The sequence below is a fragment of the Typopeltis vanoorti genome, chromosome 3 (genome assembly GCF_054136105.1).
Source record: "Typopeltis vanoorti isolate ZY-2024b chromosome 3, IOZ_Tvanoo_1.0, whole genome shotgun sequence".
Lineage (NCBI taxonomy): Eukaryota > Metazoa > Arthropoda > Arachnida > Uropygi > Thelyphonidae > Typopeltis > Typopeltis vanoorti.
Genome location: NC_143551.1, coordinates 17,273,339 through 17,289,419, shown reverse-complemented (window position 1 = coordinate 17,289,419; position 16,081 = coordinate 17,273,339). Strand labels below are relative to the sequence as shown.

Sequence of the window (16,081 nt, the reverse complement as noted above, 5' to 3'; positions counted from 1 at the left end):
TTTTTATTGCTGACCTTCATATCATATCTATTACAACAGTTATTCAATTTAGTCAGGTAATCTTGCAGACTTGTAGTGGATTTATTTAGAAGTATGACATTGTCTGCATAAAGCAAAGAGCTGACATTAACATCTCCAATTTTGATATCAGGTTTAATACCACTTTCCTGTATAATATGATCCATATAGATAATGAATAACAGAGAGGATAATGTACATCCTTGTCTCACACCAGATTTAACATTAAACCATCTTCCTGTACTTCCTTCAATTCTAACTGCTGACTTAAAACTCAAATAAAGACTAAGTATTGCTTGATATAATGCTCCATTGACATCATATAACTGTAGTGTGTTGAATAGCATCTCTCTTGGCACCTTGTCAAATGCCTTTTCCAGATCTACAAAACTTAAATACAGATCTTTGTTATACTCTCATGATTTTTCCATTATTTGTCGTAAAGTGAAGATCTGATCCTGACACTGACAGCCTCTATTTGGCCTGAATCCAGCTTGTTCTTCACCAAGCTTTACTTCCACAATTCATTATTTTTCTCAATTGAGAAAAATAATGAATAAGTAAAATTCATTGTTTCATACCAAATTTTATGTATTATGCGATGGGGATTTATCTTGTAAAATTTTGTTTTCCAGAGTGGTGAGATTGTTGGGAAGTCTGGGTTTCAAAGGTTAAGAAAAATAGTTGAGAAATCATGGGAGTATAATAAGGATGGATCTTTATTGAAGTTTTATAGATCTGGAAAAGGCACGTTTCATGGTGTCTGGAAAAAATTTGTTCAAAACACTACAATTATAGTGTAAACGGAAGATTATATCTAGCAATACATAATCGAGATATTAATTGTAATTCATCAGTTAGAATTGAAAGGGGTACAGGAAGATGGCTTGATGTAAATCAGATATCAGCCAAGGGTGCATACTTTTCTCTTGTTATTCATCGTCTATGTGGATAGCATGAAAGAAAATGGCTTGTAAGCTTGGTGTCAAAATTAGAAATGTTAATCTCAGCTCCTTACTTTTGTTGATGTCTGTAGAAGTCTGTAGGTTCTTTCTCTGAGTAATTGCTGTAACAAATTTTCAAATTAGCAATACAAAGGTGGGGGGGGCTTAAAATGGACAGAGAGATGGATAAATCAGATGTGTTCTCAAGATGGCAAATTATGGAAATAGACAACAAATTAAAATGTATAGTAGGGAACAATTAAATAATCTTATTTGGTATAAAAGAGAAATTAGACAAAATGCTAATGCTGCATGACAGTGCTCAAACCAATTTTAACTTATATTCTGAGAGTTGGGTTAGAAATAATCCAACTCTTAGAACTCTCATATCTGAAGATCACATATGTGAATTCTGGGGAAAAAAATAATAATATAAATAAATAAAAAATAGGAGATTAAACAGATACCATCACTGGCAAAATCATAAAAACTGAAGATATTAGGAAGGAAGAAACTTGGCATTGTGAGCATTCTTGTGAGTAGAGCTCTAAGGTGGTATGACTTTTAAATAGAATAGATGAGAAAATCTTAGCAAAAGAAGTATTTTATGTCAGGATACTTAGAATCATGACACAACCATTATCTAGTTGGATAAGTCATGTTTTAAGTGCTTTAGATGACAAAAATATAAGATGTGACAATATTGTAGACATAACTAATTTGGAGGAACATTGTTCATAGGAAGTTAGAAATCACTAATCACTTAAACACTGATATCCTCAAATGGGACGAAGATAACTTAGTAAATTTCAATGGGAAAAAAAAAACTGAAGCTTGTTACCTCACTCCCTCTTAGTTTTGATAATGTTCCAATTTCTTTTCAAGATTAGCTTTCTCTTCTGGGTTAACTGTCACATCTGGTTTATTCGGGCACAAACATATTACTTACATAGCCCCCCCCCCCCCCCCTCAGCCTATAAAAAGCTTGTTCTTTTCCATTCGAAACATTACTTCTCTTCCTCTCAACTCCTGTTAATCTCAGATTCAACCAATATTCTTCAATATATTCTAGGAATATTGTTCCCACATTTGGGATGGTGCACACAAGATCTCCCCCTAAGAATTCTTGATGATATTCAGAAGAGGGCAATTACTTAATAGATGACTTTTCCTTCACAGACTCTCTTCAGTCACTTCTCCATAGGCAGTCTGTTTCTGCACTGTGCCTTTTCTGTTCATACTTTCATGGACACTGCTCCTCTGAATTGACTGCTACCATTCCTCCAGTTTCCTCTAACCATGTAAGAACTAGAGCAGCCACTGTCCAACTTGAAACATACTGGACAGACTTCCTGTCTTCCTTCATTCTGTCCACCTCAGTTCTTTTGGATCAATATCTCCCATACTGTTTTTTCCCACTGAGTACAACCACCAAGTCTTTAAGAAACATATCAATAGGCTACCTTTTTCTCCTTAATCACTTACATACACATAATACTGTTCTGTTATAGGTCATGTAACCTTTCATGCGTGGACTCATCATTATAATAATAATAATATTGCCAGCATAATCATGTCTATCATTGTATCCCATTCATGATATATATCAAGAAATTTACAGTTTTCAAGCATTATAGAAATATTCTGGGTAGTTTAAATTGCGGTACCAATGCATCACATTCTGATTTGTGACTTTGATTTTTTTTGTCATTGAAAAATTTTAAAATATCAAACTTTATTCATTGATTGACTGCTTGGTAAATAACAGATTACTGGAAGATTTGTATTCTCTATTTTAATAATAAACTTTGAATTAATAGTATTAAATCCATTATATGTGAATATATTATATTAACAGAGAAAGTAGAATCATTTTAAATTATCAGCAATAAACATATCTTAATTGTTTTTATTAACTAACAAATGTTATTTGATGAATAGAAAATGTCACCACAATGAAAGTCTATACAAAGCCTTAGGATTTGATGAACATGACAGAATTCAGATTGGCCACAGAGTGTTTCAGATGTTCAATTTGTCTGATATCAAGAATTATCGGCAGGTAAGATTAAGTTATCATTAAAAATTATTTTTTAAAGAGGAATTTAATATATACGTTTGCATTCCGTTAATTTTATCTACTCAACTAGCCTTTCCATTAACAAACAAACATAACACAGTAGTTTTAAACTTGACTCATATGGGTGTTTGCAAAAGTCTTTAGGGTGATTAGTGATTTTCATTGCCTCGCACAAGACCACCACTTAAAGAGAATATATTGTGAGATTGTGATATTGTGAGAATATATTGGGGGAGAATTATAAGTAGCAGTGTTGATATTAATTCCCTTCAGGAAGATTTGGATAGACTTTTGCTTTGACAAAAGAGTGGGGGTGTAGTTTTACTATTAATAAGTGCAAGGTGTTGCATTTTGGACTGCAGAAAAGGCTGTGTACTATATTGACAGTGCTGTATTGCAGGAAGTGGATGAGATTTGAAAGTGATGATAGACAATAGACTGAAATTTAGAGCACATATTGCAAGTTTTGCAATAGCTGCACATTGTGGTTCTGCTATAATAAGAAGTACTCTAACATGTAGGCATAAGGAAGTGGTTGTGCCACTCTATAAAGCACTGGTCAGACCACATTTGGACTATTGCGCTCAAATTTGGTCATCTGGTTTTCAGTGTTATATGGAAACATTGGAGAGGATCCAGAGACAAGTGACAGACATATCAGGACTTTGGAATGCTGGCTATGGAGAGAGGTTGAAGAAATGTGGATTGCAAAGTTTGGTGGATAGGAGGAAAAGAGGTGATATGATACACATTTAACTTAGTGAGAGGATTTTATCAGATTAATCGAGATGCGATTATAAAAAGAGTAGAAGGCAAGAGAGGAAAAACCTGAGGCCATTCCTGGGAGTTATGTAAGAGTGTGGTGAAGAGGGGTGTTAGGAGTATGTTTTTTACATGAAAAATTGTCAGTGAATGGAACGCATTACCAGAATGTGTTTAATGCAAGGAGTGTTACCGATTTTAAGAATCAGTATAAATATGTTGTCAGTTGAATGAATCTCCCATGATGTGTCTGCTGACACCATGGTGGGTACAATAATAATAATAAAAGATGTTTCTCTATCACAATGTGAGCACTAATATGTTGTATTTCCAACTGCAATACATTACTATAAAGAAATATATGTGGTATTTCACACTAAAGGATTAATGAACTTTCCAAATGCCAGGTTATCAGTAATGATGGGATTGTAAGAAAATTTTCTGAAACCTCAAGTAAATTATAAAGTTTTTCCAGGCTTATCAGTGTGCTGTGTATTGCATGCCATTCCAAAGAAACAAGCTACGAGGGTGGTCTGAAAAGTTCTCGGCCTAACAATGATGAAACAAATTTATAATTTCAAAATTATTTTTTTATTTTTCAACATAATCTCCGTTAAGACTAATACATTTATTCCAATGTATTAGTCTTCCAAAATTAATTCCATGTAGTGGTTCTCAGTAAGATCTGCAATTTTAATACCCCGCTACAGCTGCAATCACTTTTTGATTCGAAGAAAAACACTGACCAGTGAGGAAAAGTTTTAGTTTTGAGAAGAGATAGAAGTCAGAGGGAGCCAAATCTGGGGAATAGAGTGGATGTTTCAACAATTCATAGTGTAGATCCCTTAATTTTCCCATTTGCCAAAACACCTTTGTGGGTAGGTGCATTGTCCTGATGAAAGATGATTTTTTTTCTTCTGCAAACCAGATCTTTTCTCACAAATTTTTTTGTCTAGTCTGGTTAAAAGATCGGAATAATATTCCCCAGTTATTGTTTTACCCTTTTCAAGATGATTAATAAACAAAATACCTTTAGCATCCCAAAACACCAATGCCATGACCTTTCCTGCTGATGGAACAGACTTTGTCTTTTTTGGCATTATGCAACTGGCTTCTGTCCACTGTTTTGATTGCTGTTTGGATTCTGGTGTGTAATGGTGAATCCAGGTCTTATCCATAGTAATAAATTGACACACAAAATCAGTTTTATTCTTGTTAAAACTCCCCAAGCACTGTTCAGAGATTTTCATGCGAGTGTGTTTTTGATCTGCTGTGAGCAAGTGTGGCACCCATCTTTCGCAAAGCTTTTTCATTTGCAATTCTTCATGCCAAACATATCCTACATGTTCTTTTGAAATGCCCTATACTCTCTCTCTCTCTCAGCAATTTCACGCACTTTGATTTGCCAGTCATCCAATACCATATCATGCAACTGATTAGTGATTTCTGGTGGTGTTACACTTTTTGGACGTCCTTCACATGGATCATCTTCACTGCTGGTATGGCTATCTTTAAACTCGGCAGCCCATTTTTTAATTGTCGAAATCGAAGGAGAAGCTTTTATGAACTTCTAATGAATTTCTTTTGCCGTTAAACCTTCTTTTACAAAGAATTTTATTACCTCACGATACTCAATTTTATCCATTTCAAGGGATACAGACAAGCCTTTTGCTTCAGACAACTGTATAAAACAATTACTTAATAGAATGACTAATCACTTAGTCATCCTATTAAGTGAATGTCTTAATAGAATGCTTTTAAAGATAGATGTACCAAATGTCACCTGGATGCTTATGACAGATATATCAACTTAGGAAAAAAAAAAAAATCTTGCCGATAGTGTTGCCATCTATGGTCGAGGCCAAAAACCTCTCAGACCACTCTCGTATTATGTTAATTTTCATAATTACCATAGTATTTAGGAAAACAAGCATAAAATTATAAATATCTAATCCTCCTTTTTAAATTTCTTTGGTCTTATATTTGGTCAAAATGGAGAAATGGACAAAACTTATTTGTGCCTATGATCCTACAGCAGTTCTTCTAAGGAAGTAGGAGTTTTTTGAATCATTAGAAGAGACAGTTGACATAAATTGAAAAGTGGTCCTTGTTGGAGACTTGAACAGCAGAGTAGGAAATGAATCTCATCAGGTATATAGGAACATTTTGGGAAAATTCAGATAAAAGGGCAAAGCTAATAATAATGTAGGTATTTGCTGAATTTCAGCTCAGCACATGGATTAGTCATTACTAACATCATGCGTCAACATAAAGATGTGTACAAGTTCACATGGAGAGAAGACACAAGAAATAAGAAAAGCCTCATTCACTACATCATCATTGATAGTGATATCATAAAGCTGGTTCAGGATACAAGAGTGTACAGAGGATTCGAAATTGGAAGTAACCATTACTTAGTACTAAGCAGGATAAAAATGGATATCAAATTTAAAAGAACAGTATGTAAGAAAGTTTTAAAAAAATTAAAGTTGATTAGCTTTTACAGGTAAATTGTAGACCCAACTATGCAAACATTATTGAAGAAAGTTTGCGGCAGTTTGAAAACAATAACCAAATCTTGGAGTCTCTGTGGCAAACTCTGAAGAAGATATTGATTTGATTCAGCTAGCGAGGTATGTGGTGAAGTTGTCTGCATGGATAGAAAAATAAGAACACCATGGTGGACAAGAAGTTAAAGAAGCAGTCCAGAAAAAGAGAAATGCATACCAAAAGTTTCTAGCAAATAAGTCAGCAGATACCCTAAAAGAATACAGATAAAAATGTAAGTGAGCTAAGCTGTGTGTAAAAGTAGCTAAACAAAAGTCACGGGAAGACTTTGGTAAGAATATAGAAAATCAATATTAGGAAGATGGCAAAATGTTCTGGAGGCCATTGAAGAAGCTTAGAAATGGAGGAAAGAGTATTGTAAAAAGAATCAAAGATGATAAAGGTGATTTGAAAACTGAAGATAAGGATATCCTAGATGTCTGGAGTAATTACCATGAAAGACTGTTAAATGAACCAAGCAGTGACAGAACTGTACTAAAAATTTTTCGAGAGGAATACAAAGAGGATTACATATCAATACTTGAGTAGAAAAAGTTATCTAAAACTTGAAATGGGGAAGAGCAGCTGGAGTAGATGATATTCAACCAGACATGCTTAAGTATGGGGGCATAAAAGTCTTGCAGTTGCTACACTGCATAATTCAGAGGGCCTGGACAGAAGGCCAAATTCCCAATGATTGGAGTAGAGCTCTCATAGTACACATGTATAAAAAAGGGAATAAAGCTGAATGTGAGAATTACAGAGGAATTTTTCTACTGAGTATTTCAGGTAAGATTTATGCAAGCATACTTGAAAAGAGATTGAGAAAAATTGTGGAAGAGAAACTTTGAAAAGACCAAGCAGGGTTCAGGCCAAATAGAGGTTGTCAAGATTAGATTTTCACTTTAAGACAAATAGTTGAGAAATTGTGGGAATATGACAAGCGTCTGTACTTAAGTTTTGTTGATCTGGAAAAGGCATACGACAAGGTGCCCAGAGAAAAGCTTTTCAAAACACTACAATTATATGGGGTCAGTGGAATATTATTACAGCAATCCATAGTCTATATTTAAGTTATCAGTCAGTAGTTAGAATTGAAGAAAATACAGAAAGATAGTTTGATGTTTATCAGGGGTAACACAAGGATGCACATTATCTGCCCTCTTATTCATCATTTATATGGATCACATTATGAAAAAAAAAGTGGCATTAGGCCTGATATTAGAATTAGAGATGTTATACTTAGCTCTTTGCTAAGTTTAATTTGATGATGCTGTATTCCTAAACACATCTAGTGCAAGTTCCCAGAATTCTTTATCAGGTCATCCCAAAAGTAATATCGTTTTTAGCATTAAGTTTTGAAAGGATATAAATGATAAATCACTTGCTAATTTAATCAAGTATATATATTCTCCATTTGAATCAATAATGCTGTTCCAGTGTTGTGAAAGCTTCATAATGCCATTTCTATAGAATTCAGGATGTTTGGAGGCAAAGAAGTCACATAGGCTCAATTTTCAGTGCCTCTAATGTATCGTATTATTTTTAATTAATGAACTGTTGCAAACTTCGAAATAAGTAGTAATTTCAAGGTGCAAGATCAGGAGGATGTGGAAGATTTTTGCAGCATGAAATACAAAGAGATTAAATCATGAACTATCATATCCGAGAGTGATAAACCAAGGAGTCTGACAGGGATGTCCCCTTTCAGCAACTCTTTTTAATATTTATCTAAATGAAATAATAATAAAATTAATTTAAAATTGCCATCAAAATATTAACCTTTCTCTTATTGTGAACTTAACACTCTCCTTTCTGCTAATGACAGAATAATAATTACAAATTCTGAAGATAACTTACAGAAAGAGATTTTAAATTTAAATGAAATAGCCAAAGATTATGGAATGATAATATCAGAAGAAAAAGCAAGAGCGATAGCCTTTAACCATTTAACTGCTGAGAACGTATTATTACGAGCTTGGAAATACATGCCTGCTTTGCTGAGCCCGTATATGTTGGTGCGCCTCCCATATTCAGACAATATTTTAGTATGGAAGGAATCGTCGTAAGATATTCAAACTTTGTGGGTAGGTTCCTCCATCTATTGCCAACCAATTGAAGTTTATTTGACTTTGATTTCTCTCCTTGTATGACATCTAAAGAGAAAAATTTTAACTGGTGCAACTAATCATATGCAGCACGATGCATAAACCACGTGACTGCGGGGATTTCAGGGATGTCACAATATGGCGTCTACCAGTAAATATCCGCATTATCTTACTGATGATCAAATTGATGAATTGTTAACAACAAATGAGTCAGGAGAAGAATTGTCCAAGTTAAGTGAATTGTGTACTTCAGATGAAGAAGATCCTGGTGATGTAAGTGTTACAAGCAAGCAAGATAGTGACAAAAGTCTCGATATGAACATGCGTAAGCGAATGCATACTGAAGATGTATTGTTTGAGTGGTGTTATGATGCATTTACTTCAAGTGTACATGAATTTGATTGCAGTAATTCAGGAATAATCACAGGTAATATCACTGATTCTTCGGCTTTAGATATTTTTGAACAATTTTTTACCATAGAACTAATGACAACAATAGCTGACGAAACAAACAAGTTTCATACCTTGACCACATAATAGACCATCTACACCATCTTCATGACTAAAGCAGTGGAAAAACACCACCCACTCAAGAACTTTACATTTTTCGAGCTATTACAAAAAACTATTTTTCCACCTTCTGGATATGACCATACTCTAAATTCCCACTGTCTCTATAATGTAAAATTTGGAAAAAACACAAACTTAGCAGACTACCAACTCATGATTATCTGGGAAATACAAAAGTACCATATCCCCAGAACAACAGAGAGGTTAAAAGGACATCCATCACCTGGAGATCAACCACTGCATCTCAAAGAAAGGTATTTCCCTTCTCTTGTATCTTCTACTGAGAAGAAGAATGCAGCTTGAGTTTGTTATGTCTGTTCCAATACCACTCTTGAGCAGAAGAAGAAGCATCGTGAGAGCCAGTATATGTGCATCAAATGTGACGTTGGACACCTGTGTACAGCCCTGTTTTGAAAAATATCATTCCATGCTAATTTTTTGGGATTTTCATACTCTGGCACATGGTAGGCTTGGTAATAACTGTGTTGTAAATAATAGTGCTCTTTATATATTTTGATTAATTTCTACATAATGTGTGTAATTTGCATAATCAAGTGGACATCCTTTGATTATGGAAATTGTATAAAACACTATTATTGCCATTTTTGTGAGTGAACAAGTGTATATCAAAAATGTATGATGCTGTCTGGACTTCTTACTTTAGTAACAATTTTAATTGATTTTATTTATAAATTTTTTGCAAAATTTATTCAGCACATGTCAGTAGAGTATAAAATCAATGTCAGTAGAATATAAAATCAGCAGTTAAAGGGTTCAAGGACAAGATCCAATGAGAACTAATATAGTAATAGATAACAAGATTTTAGAACAGGTGAATTCATTTAACTACATAGGATGCATGATTACATATGAAAAAGATATAAATCTAAAAATTGCAGAATATTTAAAAATAATGGGTGTAATTAACTCTATATCTAAACCTAACCTAGTTCAAAAAGAAACTAGACAAAAAGTATACAATAAATTAGCCCTGCCAGTCCTATTGTATGGAAGTGAAACCTGGACAATAAAATAAAAAGACAAATGAAGATTAATAACAGCTGAAATGAAGTTTATGAGAAAAACTGCAGAATATACTCTATTCAATTATGAAAGAATTAAACTAGGAATCAGTTATAGAAAAAATTAAAAAAAAATATAAACATAAATGGATGGAACACAGAGAGAGAATGAAAACAGAAAGATTACTAAAAACAAGCCTTAAATTACAACCCATTAGGAAAAAGAAAACCAGGACGTCCTCTAAAGAGATTCAACGATGACTTATAAGGCCGAAACAGACCGTTCTAGGCCTAAATCCTTGAAAAGCATGATGATGATTTGGTAATTATCCATTTGCATTTTAGATAAATGTAAATTTGAGTAAATATATAGAAATACATGATCACTTAAGGGTCAGAGCCCAATAAGTGTAAAGAGACCTTTACATTGTCTTCAAAGAAATGTGGAGAACCGACTGGAACCTCACTTTTTATGGAATATGTTCTGTTAGTAGGTATCCACTAAGTACCGAATGAATCGGGAATGTCTGCAATTTTGCGACTTAACTGACTAAATTGTATTCAGTATTGGCTTAAACCAGAAACAATCATGATGTACAACACAATGAAATTTCGACCAGCTGGGGTATTGCCCAGTTAAACAGTGGAGGGAGGGGAGAGAGAGGTTTGTTCTGGTCAGAGAACCAGGACAAACAGTGAAAAGATAGGCATCATCAACATAAGAAGTATCAGTTAAAAAGAAGTCAAACTAGGGAAGTACCATATGAGTAAAGTTGGTATTACTGAGATGAAAATAGAAATCCTGCTAAATAATAAATATAGAATGTTATATTTGGGCAGTAGTTCTCAAGAAAAGAAACAAGTAATGATAACATTTAACAGCAATTGTGAACATAAGCTTCTTGATTAAAGAATAAACAAGGATATTTTATTAGTTATTTTTGTAATTTATGACCAACTAATTTTGTTCATGATAATAATAGAAATGTATAAAGAATATAGACTCCCTATGGTATTGTTTCATAGACTACTCTAAAGCTTTTAACTGTATTCAGCATGTATAACTGTGGGAAATAACGGGTATTGTGGTATTATGTTTCATAGACTACTCTAAAGCTTTTAACTGTATTCAGCATGTATAACTGTGGGAAGTAACGGGTTTTACTCAACACATTATCAGGGTAATTAGCCAACTTGTATAGTGAGCAAGAAGCCTAGGTAAAAACAGGTGTTGAATTAATTGATTGGCTTCGGGTTGGAAAGGGAGTTAATCAAGGATGCCTACTTTCTCCTTACTTGTTTAGTGTCTATGCTGAGGACAGCATGTGTGCATTGGATGAGCTTTAGACAAGAATTGGGATAGGTGGTAAATTGATCAGTAATCTGAGGTATTCTGATTATACAGTGCTCCTTTGTAATGACAAGGAAGAACTAGGACAAAGGTAATGTGATCATAATCTCATTCATAATGATTCAAATAAAATACAGACAGTGAAGCTCCTGAGAAACAAGTGTATCTTATTGGAGAAAGAATTGAGGAAGTCAGTAAGTTTGAGTACCTGGGATTCGTTATTATTGTGAATTGGTCCCCAGGATTTGAAGGAGATAAATTAACAGTGGAAAAGGTACAGACGCGGTTAACAAAGATGGTTTCAGGACTGTACAATGTTAGTTATGAGGATCAGCTGAGGGAATGTGACTGCAGAGTTTCGTAGACAGAAGGAGAGGTGATATGATTTCGACTTTTAAACTGTTGAGAGGTAATCACAGGGTTGAGACTTAGGAGTGCTTTTGCTTGGTGGAACAGTGGGAAGAAGCGATGACAAAGGGCCATCCATGGAAGTTACAAAAGGAAACTGTGAGCAAGAGGTTGAGGAGTGGTTTCTTGCATAGAGGGTGGTTGAACCATGGAATTCATTGCCTGATAGTGATGAGAGCAAGAATGGTCAATGAGTTCAAGGAGTGGTATGATAGACTTCATGGAGGCCTTAATAATAATAATAATAATAATGTGAAGAAATGCTATTCAGAAGATGTCAGAAGAAGATTAGGAATGGCTAAACAACAGTCAGAGACTTATCTAAAATCTGGAAAAATGGATCTATCTCCACAAGAACAAAGTTGAGGAGTTTGGATGCAGCTGTTTTTCCATCAGCAACTTATGGATGTGAAACTTGGAACCTAAATAAGTCTGATAGGAAGATAAGAAAAGGTTCCCTGCTTTTGAGATGTGGTGTTACAGAAGACTGTTGAGGATTACATATACTGAAAGGCAGACAAATGGATGGGTGCTAGAAAGAATTAGTAGACTTTTCAGACTCCTTAAGATTATCAACAAAAGCAAGTTGAAATACTTTGGACATATTGAAAGGATGGAAGGAGGACTTCTCAAAAGAGTAATTGAAAGTAAAGTTCCTGGAAAAAGAGGAAGGGTAGATCGTCAATGAGATGGATGGGTGGTGTGTCTGGAGTGACTGATCTTCAGAGTCTAAGCTTCCAGAAAAGCATACAACACTTGTGTGGCACATCACTGAGCATCTGAGTGATTATATGATATTTGATGATATCCAATGAATAAATGGATGGGAACTACTGAATATAAGATCTAGAATCAGTAATATATGAAATAAATACATTAATGAAATTAGTCAGTTCTATTTATACTGTTCACCTTCTCAAAACAGCCTTGAGGCAATTTTATGTAGTACAATTTTTTTAAAATTATTGTTGCTGCAAGTTATATTGTGGTTATCCATCTGTTACAAAAATTGGGTTTGAACTTAGTATTGCTTATAAAGTAATTATTTTTAATTCCTTTATCATGACAACAAATTAACTGCGTGTTACAACATTTTTGCATATCATACTTATACATTACAGTTTACTCTCATGAAATTTTATATGGATAATCTTTTGAAAGGTGTTTGCTGATCTTTTATCTAGTTGTAAATAGCTGATTTTCATTCTTCTTCTTTGCTCTAAGAATATATTATTCCTCCTTACTTTTTTTTTTTTTTTAAGAATGAATGCTTTCTTCTGCAAGATTGATAGAAATTTATATGATGTTTTATTTCTGTATCACAGCATTATGAAGTGGATGCGAAACTGGAAGAATTTTTACATCACCTCAATATAAGTCCTAATGTTACTGTGCTCACTACACAAGGAGAAGAACTGTTAAGACGGCTGAAAGATACACCTGTTTCTGCAATAAATTTCACTGCATATTTCAGTATTGTAAGTCAAATTTGTTATACTGTATTATACTTTTGCAAGGGGAAAAAACTTCATAATTTGTACAATACATTATGTGACAAAGGCGTCTGCAGCATTAACTGCAGAAGCTGTTAGAAGAATTAACTATGTTCATTGCATATGCATAACTACAGAATAAAAATAAATCTTTGTCTTAAAGAACCACTGATAAATTCAATTAACATTGTAGAAGCACTTTCCTTGTTATATTTCAAATTTTTTGAAAAAATTTTATCTCTGTTAAAAATTGTTTAAGTGCATACTTCTGATACATTCCACTTTAATGTTGTTTTGTTTTCATTTGCTATACTTCTTCACTGTTGTTTATAAAATTTGTGGCTACAAGCACAAAACCAGTTGTTAATTACAGTTTGTAGTGTCCTGAATAATATTCATGTCATGCCATGCAGTGTTGTGAAGATATAGACAAGGATTTATGCAAGATGAACTATGTTATTGTTTAACAATTTCATTTGATGTGTTTATTCCTGAGGTTCCAGATGTCGATGGATTATTTAGGAAAGGAAAGTATATCGGAGATTAAAATTAAAGTAATCAACAATATATGATATGAAAATAAATAAAATTATGCAAAATGTATCTCTCCCATCAGGGTATGCAGAATGCTCAAATTAATAGTGTTCTCTCAATTCTAATTCTGGTTAAAATGGATTTAATAATTCATTGTTGTATGTAACTATCTGTATTGATATGCCTGATTGGCAAGTTCTGACAAAGAATAACTTATAACTTATAAATGCTTATAACTTCTATAGTCTTAATGGAAATATTTTTTATTTTTTTTCACTCAAAATTTGAAGCATGCATCTTCTCTTGTAAAGCCTGTTACTCCATTTTTGAGTTGCAGGCAATTTCAAAAGATGTAGTATCAGGCAGGTCTCTCTCTCACCTCCCTCCAGGAAACTTTCATGAAGTAGGTGGATTGACCCAAGGATACCTATGCGTCAGATATCAGTATTTGTTAGATCAAGCTTTACAAGTGTGTCTGGAAACTGGTTCTACCTGCGCATACCACCAGCTCAAGTAGCAGGGAGTGGGTAAATTTGTGTATCATAGGGTTGTAGAAGTCAAAGAAGTATATGTTGGACATGTCGTCAGTTTCCATTCTAAGTCACTATCATGTCATAAAATGAGTAAAGAAATCCTGCCAGTTATGAGATACAATCTCAGGTATATAAAAGTTTTTAATGACCAAAAAAGGCTTGAAATGTGGAAAGGCAGCAGGAGTAGATGATATTTGACCAGAAATGCTGAAGTATGGTGGTATAAGAGTCTTACAGTGGCTGCACTACATAGTTCAGAAAGCCTGGACAGAGGGACGAATTCCCGATGATTGGAGTAGAGCTCTCATAGTACCCATATATAAAAAGGGAAATAAAACTGAATGTGAGAATTACAGAGGTATTTCCCTACTGAGTGTTCCTGGCAAGATCTATGCAAGTATACTTGAGAAACGGTTGAGAAGAATTGTGGAAGAAAAGCTTGGTGAAGAACAAGCTGGATTCAGGCCAAATAGAGGCTGTCAGGATCAGATCTTCACTTTACGACAAATAATCGAGAAAGCATGGGAATATAACAAAGATCTGTATTTAAGTTTTGTCGATTTGGAAAAGGCATATGACAAGGTGCCAAGAGAGAAGCTATTCAATACGCTGCAGTTATATGGTGTCAATGGGGCATTATATCAAGCAATACTTAGTCTTTATTTGAGTTGTGAGTCAGCAGTTAGAATTGAAGGAAGTACAGGAAGATGGTTTAATGTTAAATCTGGTGTGAGACAAGGATGTACATTATCCCCTCTGTTATTCATTATCTATATGGATCACATTATGAAGGAATGTGGTATTAAACCTGATATCAAAATTGGAGATGTTAATGTCAGCTCTTTGCTTTATGTGGATGATGTTATACTTCTAAATAAATCCGCTACAAGTCTGCAAGATTCTCTGACTAAATTGAATAGCTGTTGTAATAGATATGGTATGAAGGTCAGCAATAAAAAGACAAAGACAATGAAAATAGGCAGAATCATTGAAAATGTCAACTGTGTTGTGAATGGAGAACCTGTGGAACAAGTAAAACATTTCAGCTACTTAGGCACAGTTTTTACTGAAGATGGTAAACTAAATATAGAAATAGACAACAGAATCAGCAAAGCTGGTATCGTGGGAAGTCAATTGAATAAATTCATATGGAATAAGAAAGAAATTAGTCGGAACACTAAATTAGCTGTATACAAGACTGTGTTCAAACCAATTTTAACTTATGGATCTGAGAGCTGGGTCAGAAGTAAAACACTTGACCAAAGACTAGAGACCGCAGATATGAGAGTCCTGAGAAAGATTAGAGGCGTGAATAGATGGCATCAATGGCAATATCATATTAAAAATGAGGATATTAGGAAAGAACTTGACATTGTCAGCATCCAGGAATGCGTTAGCAGAGCTAATCTCAGATGGTATGGTCACTTAAATAGAATGGGAGAGGAAAGATTAGCAAAACAAGTGTTCTCTGCCAGGTTGGCAGGAAAACGACCCAGAGGAAGACCAAGATATAGGTGGATTGATACGGTACAAAGTGCCTTAGATGATAGAAATATAAGATCTGATAATGTTGGAGTCTTGACAAGTAACAGACTGATTTGGAGTAAAATTGTAGATAGGAAGTTAGTAATGATGTAATTTTTTCATGTAGTACTGTCATATCCTGTACACCCCTTGAGGGTACATGGCAGGAATTTGATGATGATGATGA

At 34.1% G+C, this 16,081-nt stretch overlaps 1 protein-coding gene across 4 annotated transcripts in view; it reads left to right on the top strand.

Moving 5' to 3' along the window:
• LOC150107959 (prominin-1-A-like) overlaps positions 1 to 16,081 on the top strand; it is a 566,181-nt gene that overhangs the window by 448,500 nt on the left and 101,600 nt on the right. For all 4 annotated transcript variants that reach the window (XM_090390573.1, XM_090390570.1, XM_090390571.1 and 1 more), the window contains 2 exons: positions 2,904 to 3,024; positions 13,136 to 13,288. In XM_090390573.1, coding sequence (XP_090246699.1) covers positions 2,904 to 3,024; positions 13,136 to 13,288 — 274 coding nt within the window. The remainder of the gene's footprint in view (positions 1 to 2,903; positions 3,025 to 13,135; positions 13,289 to 16,081) is intronic.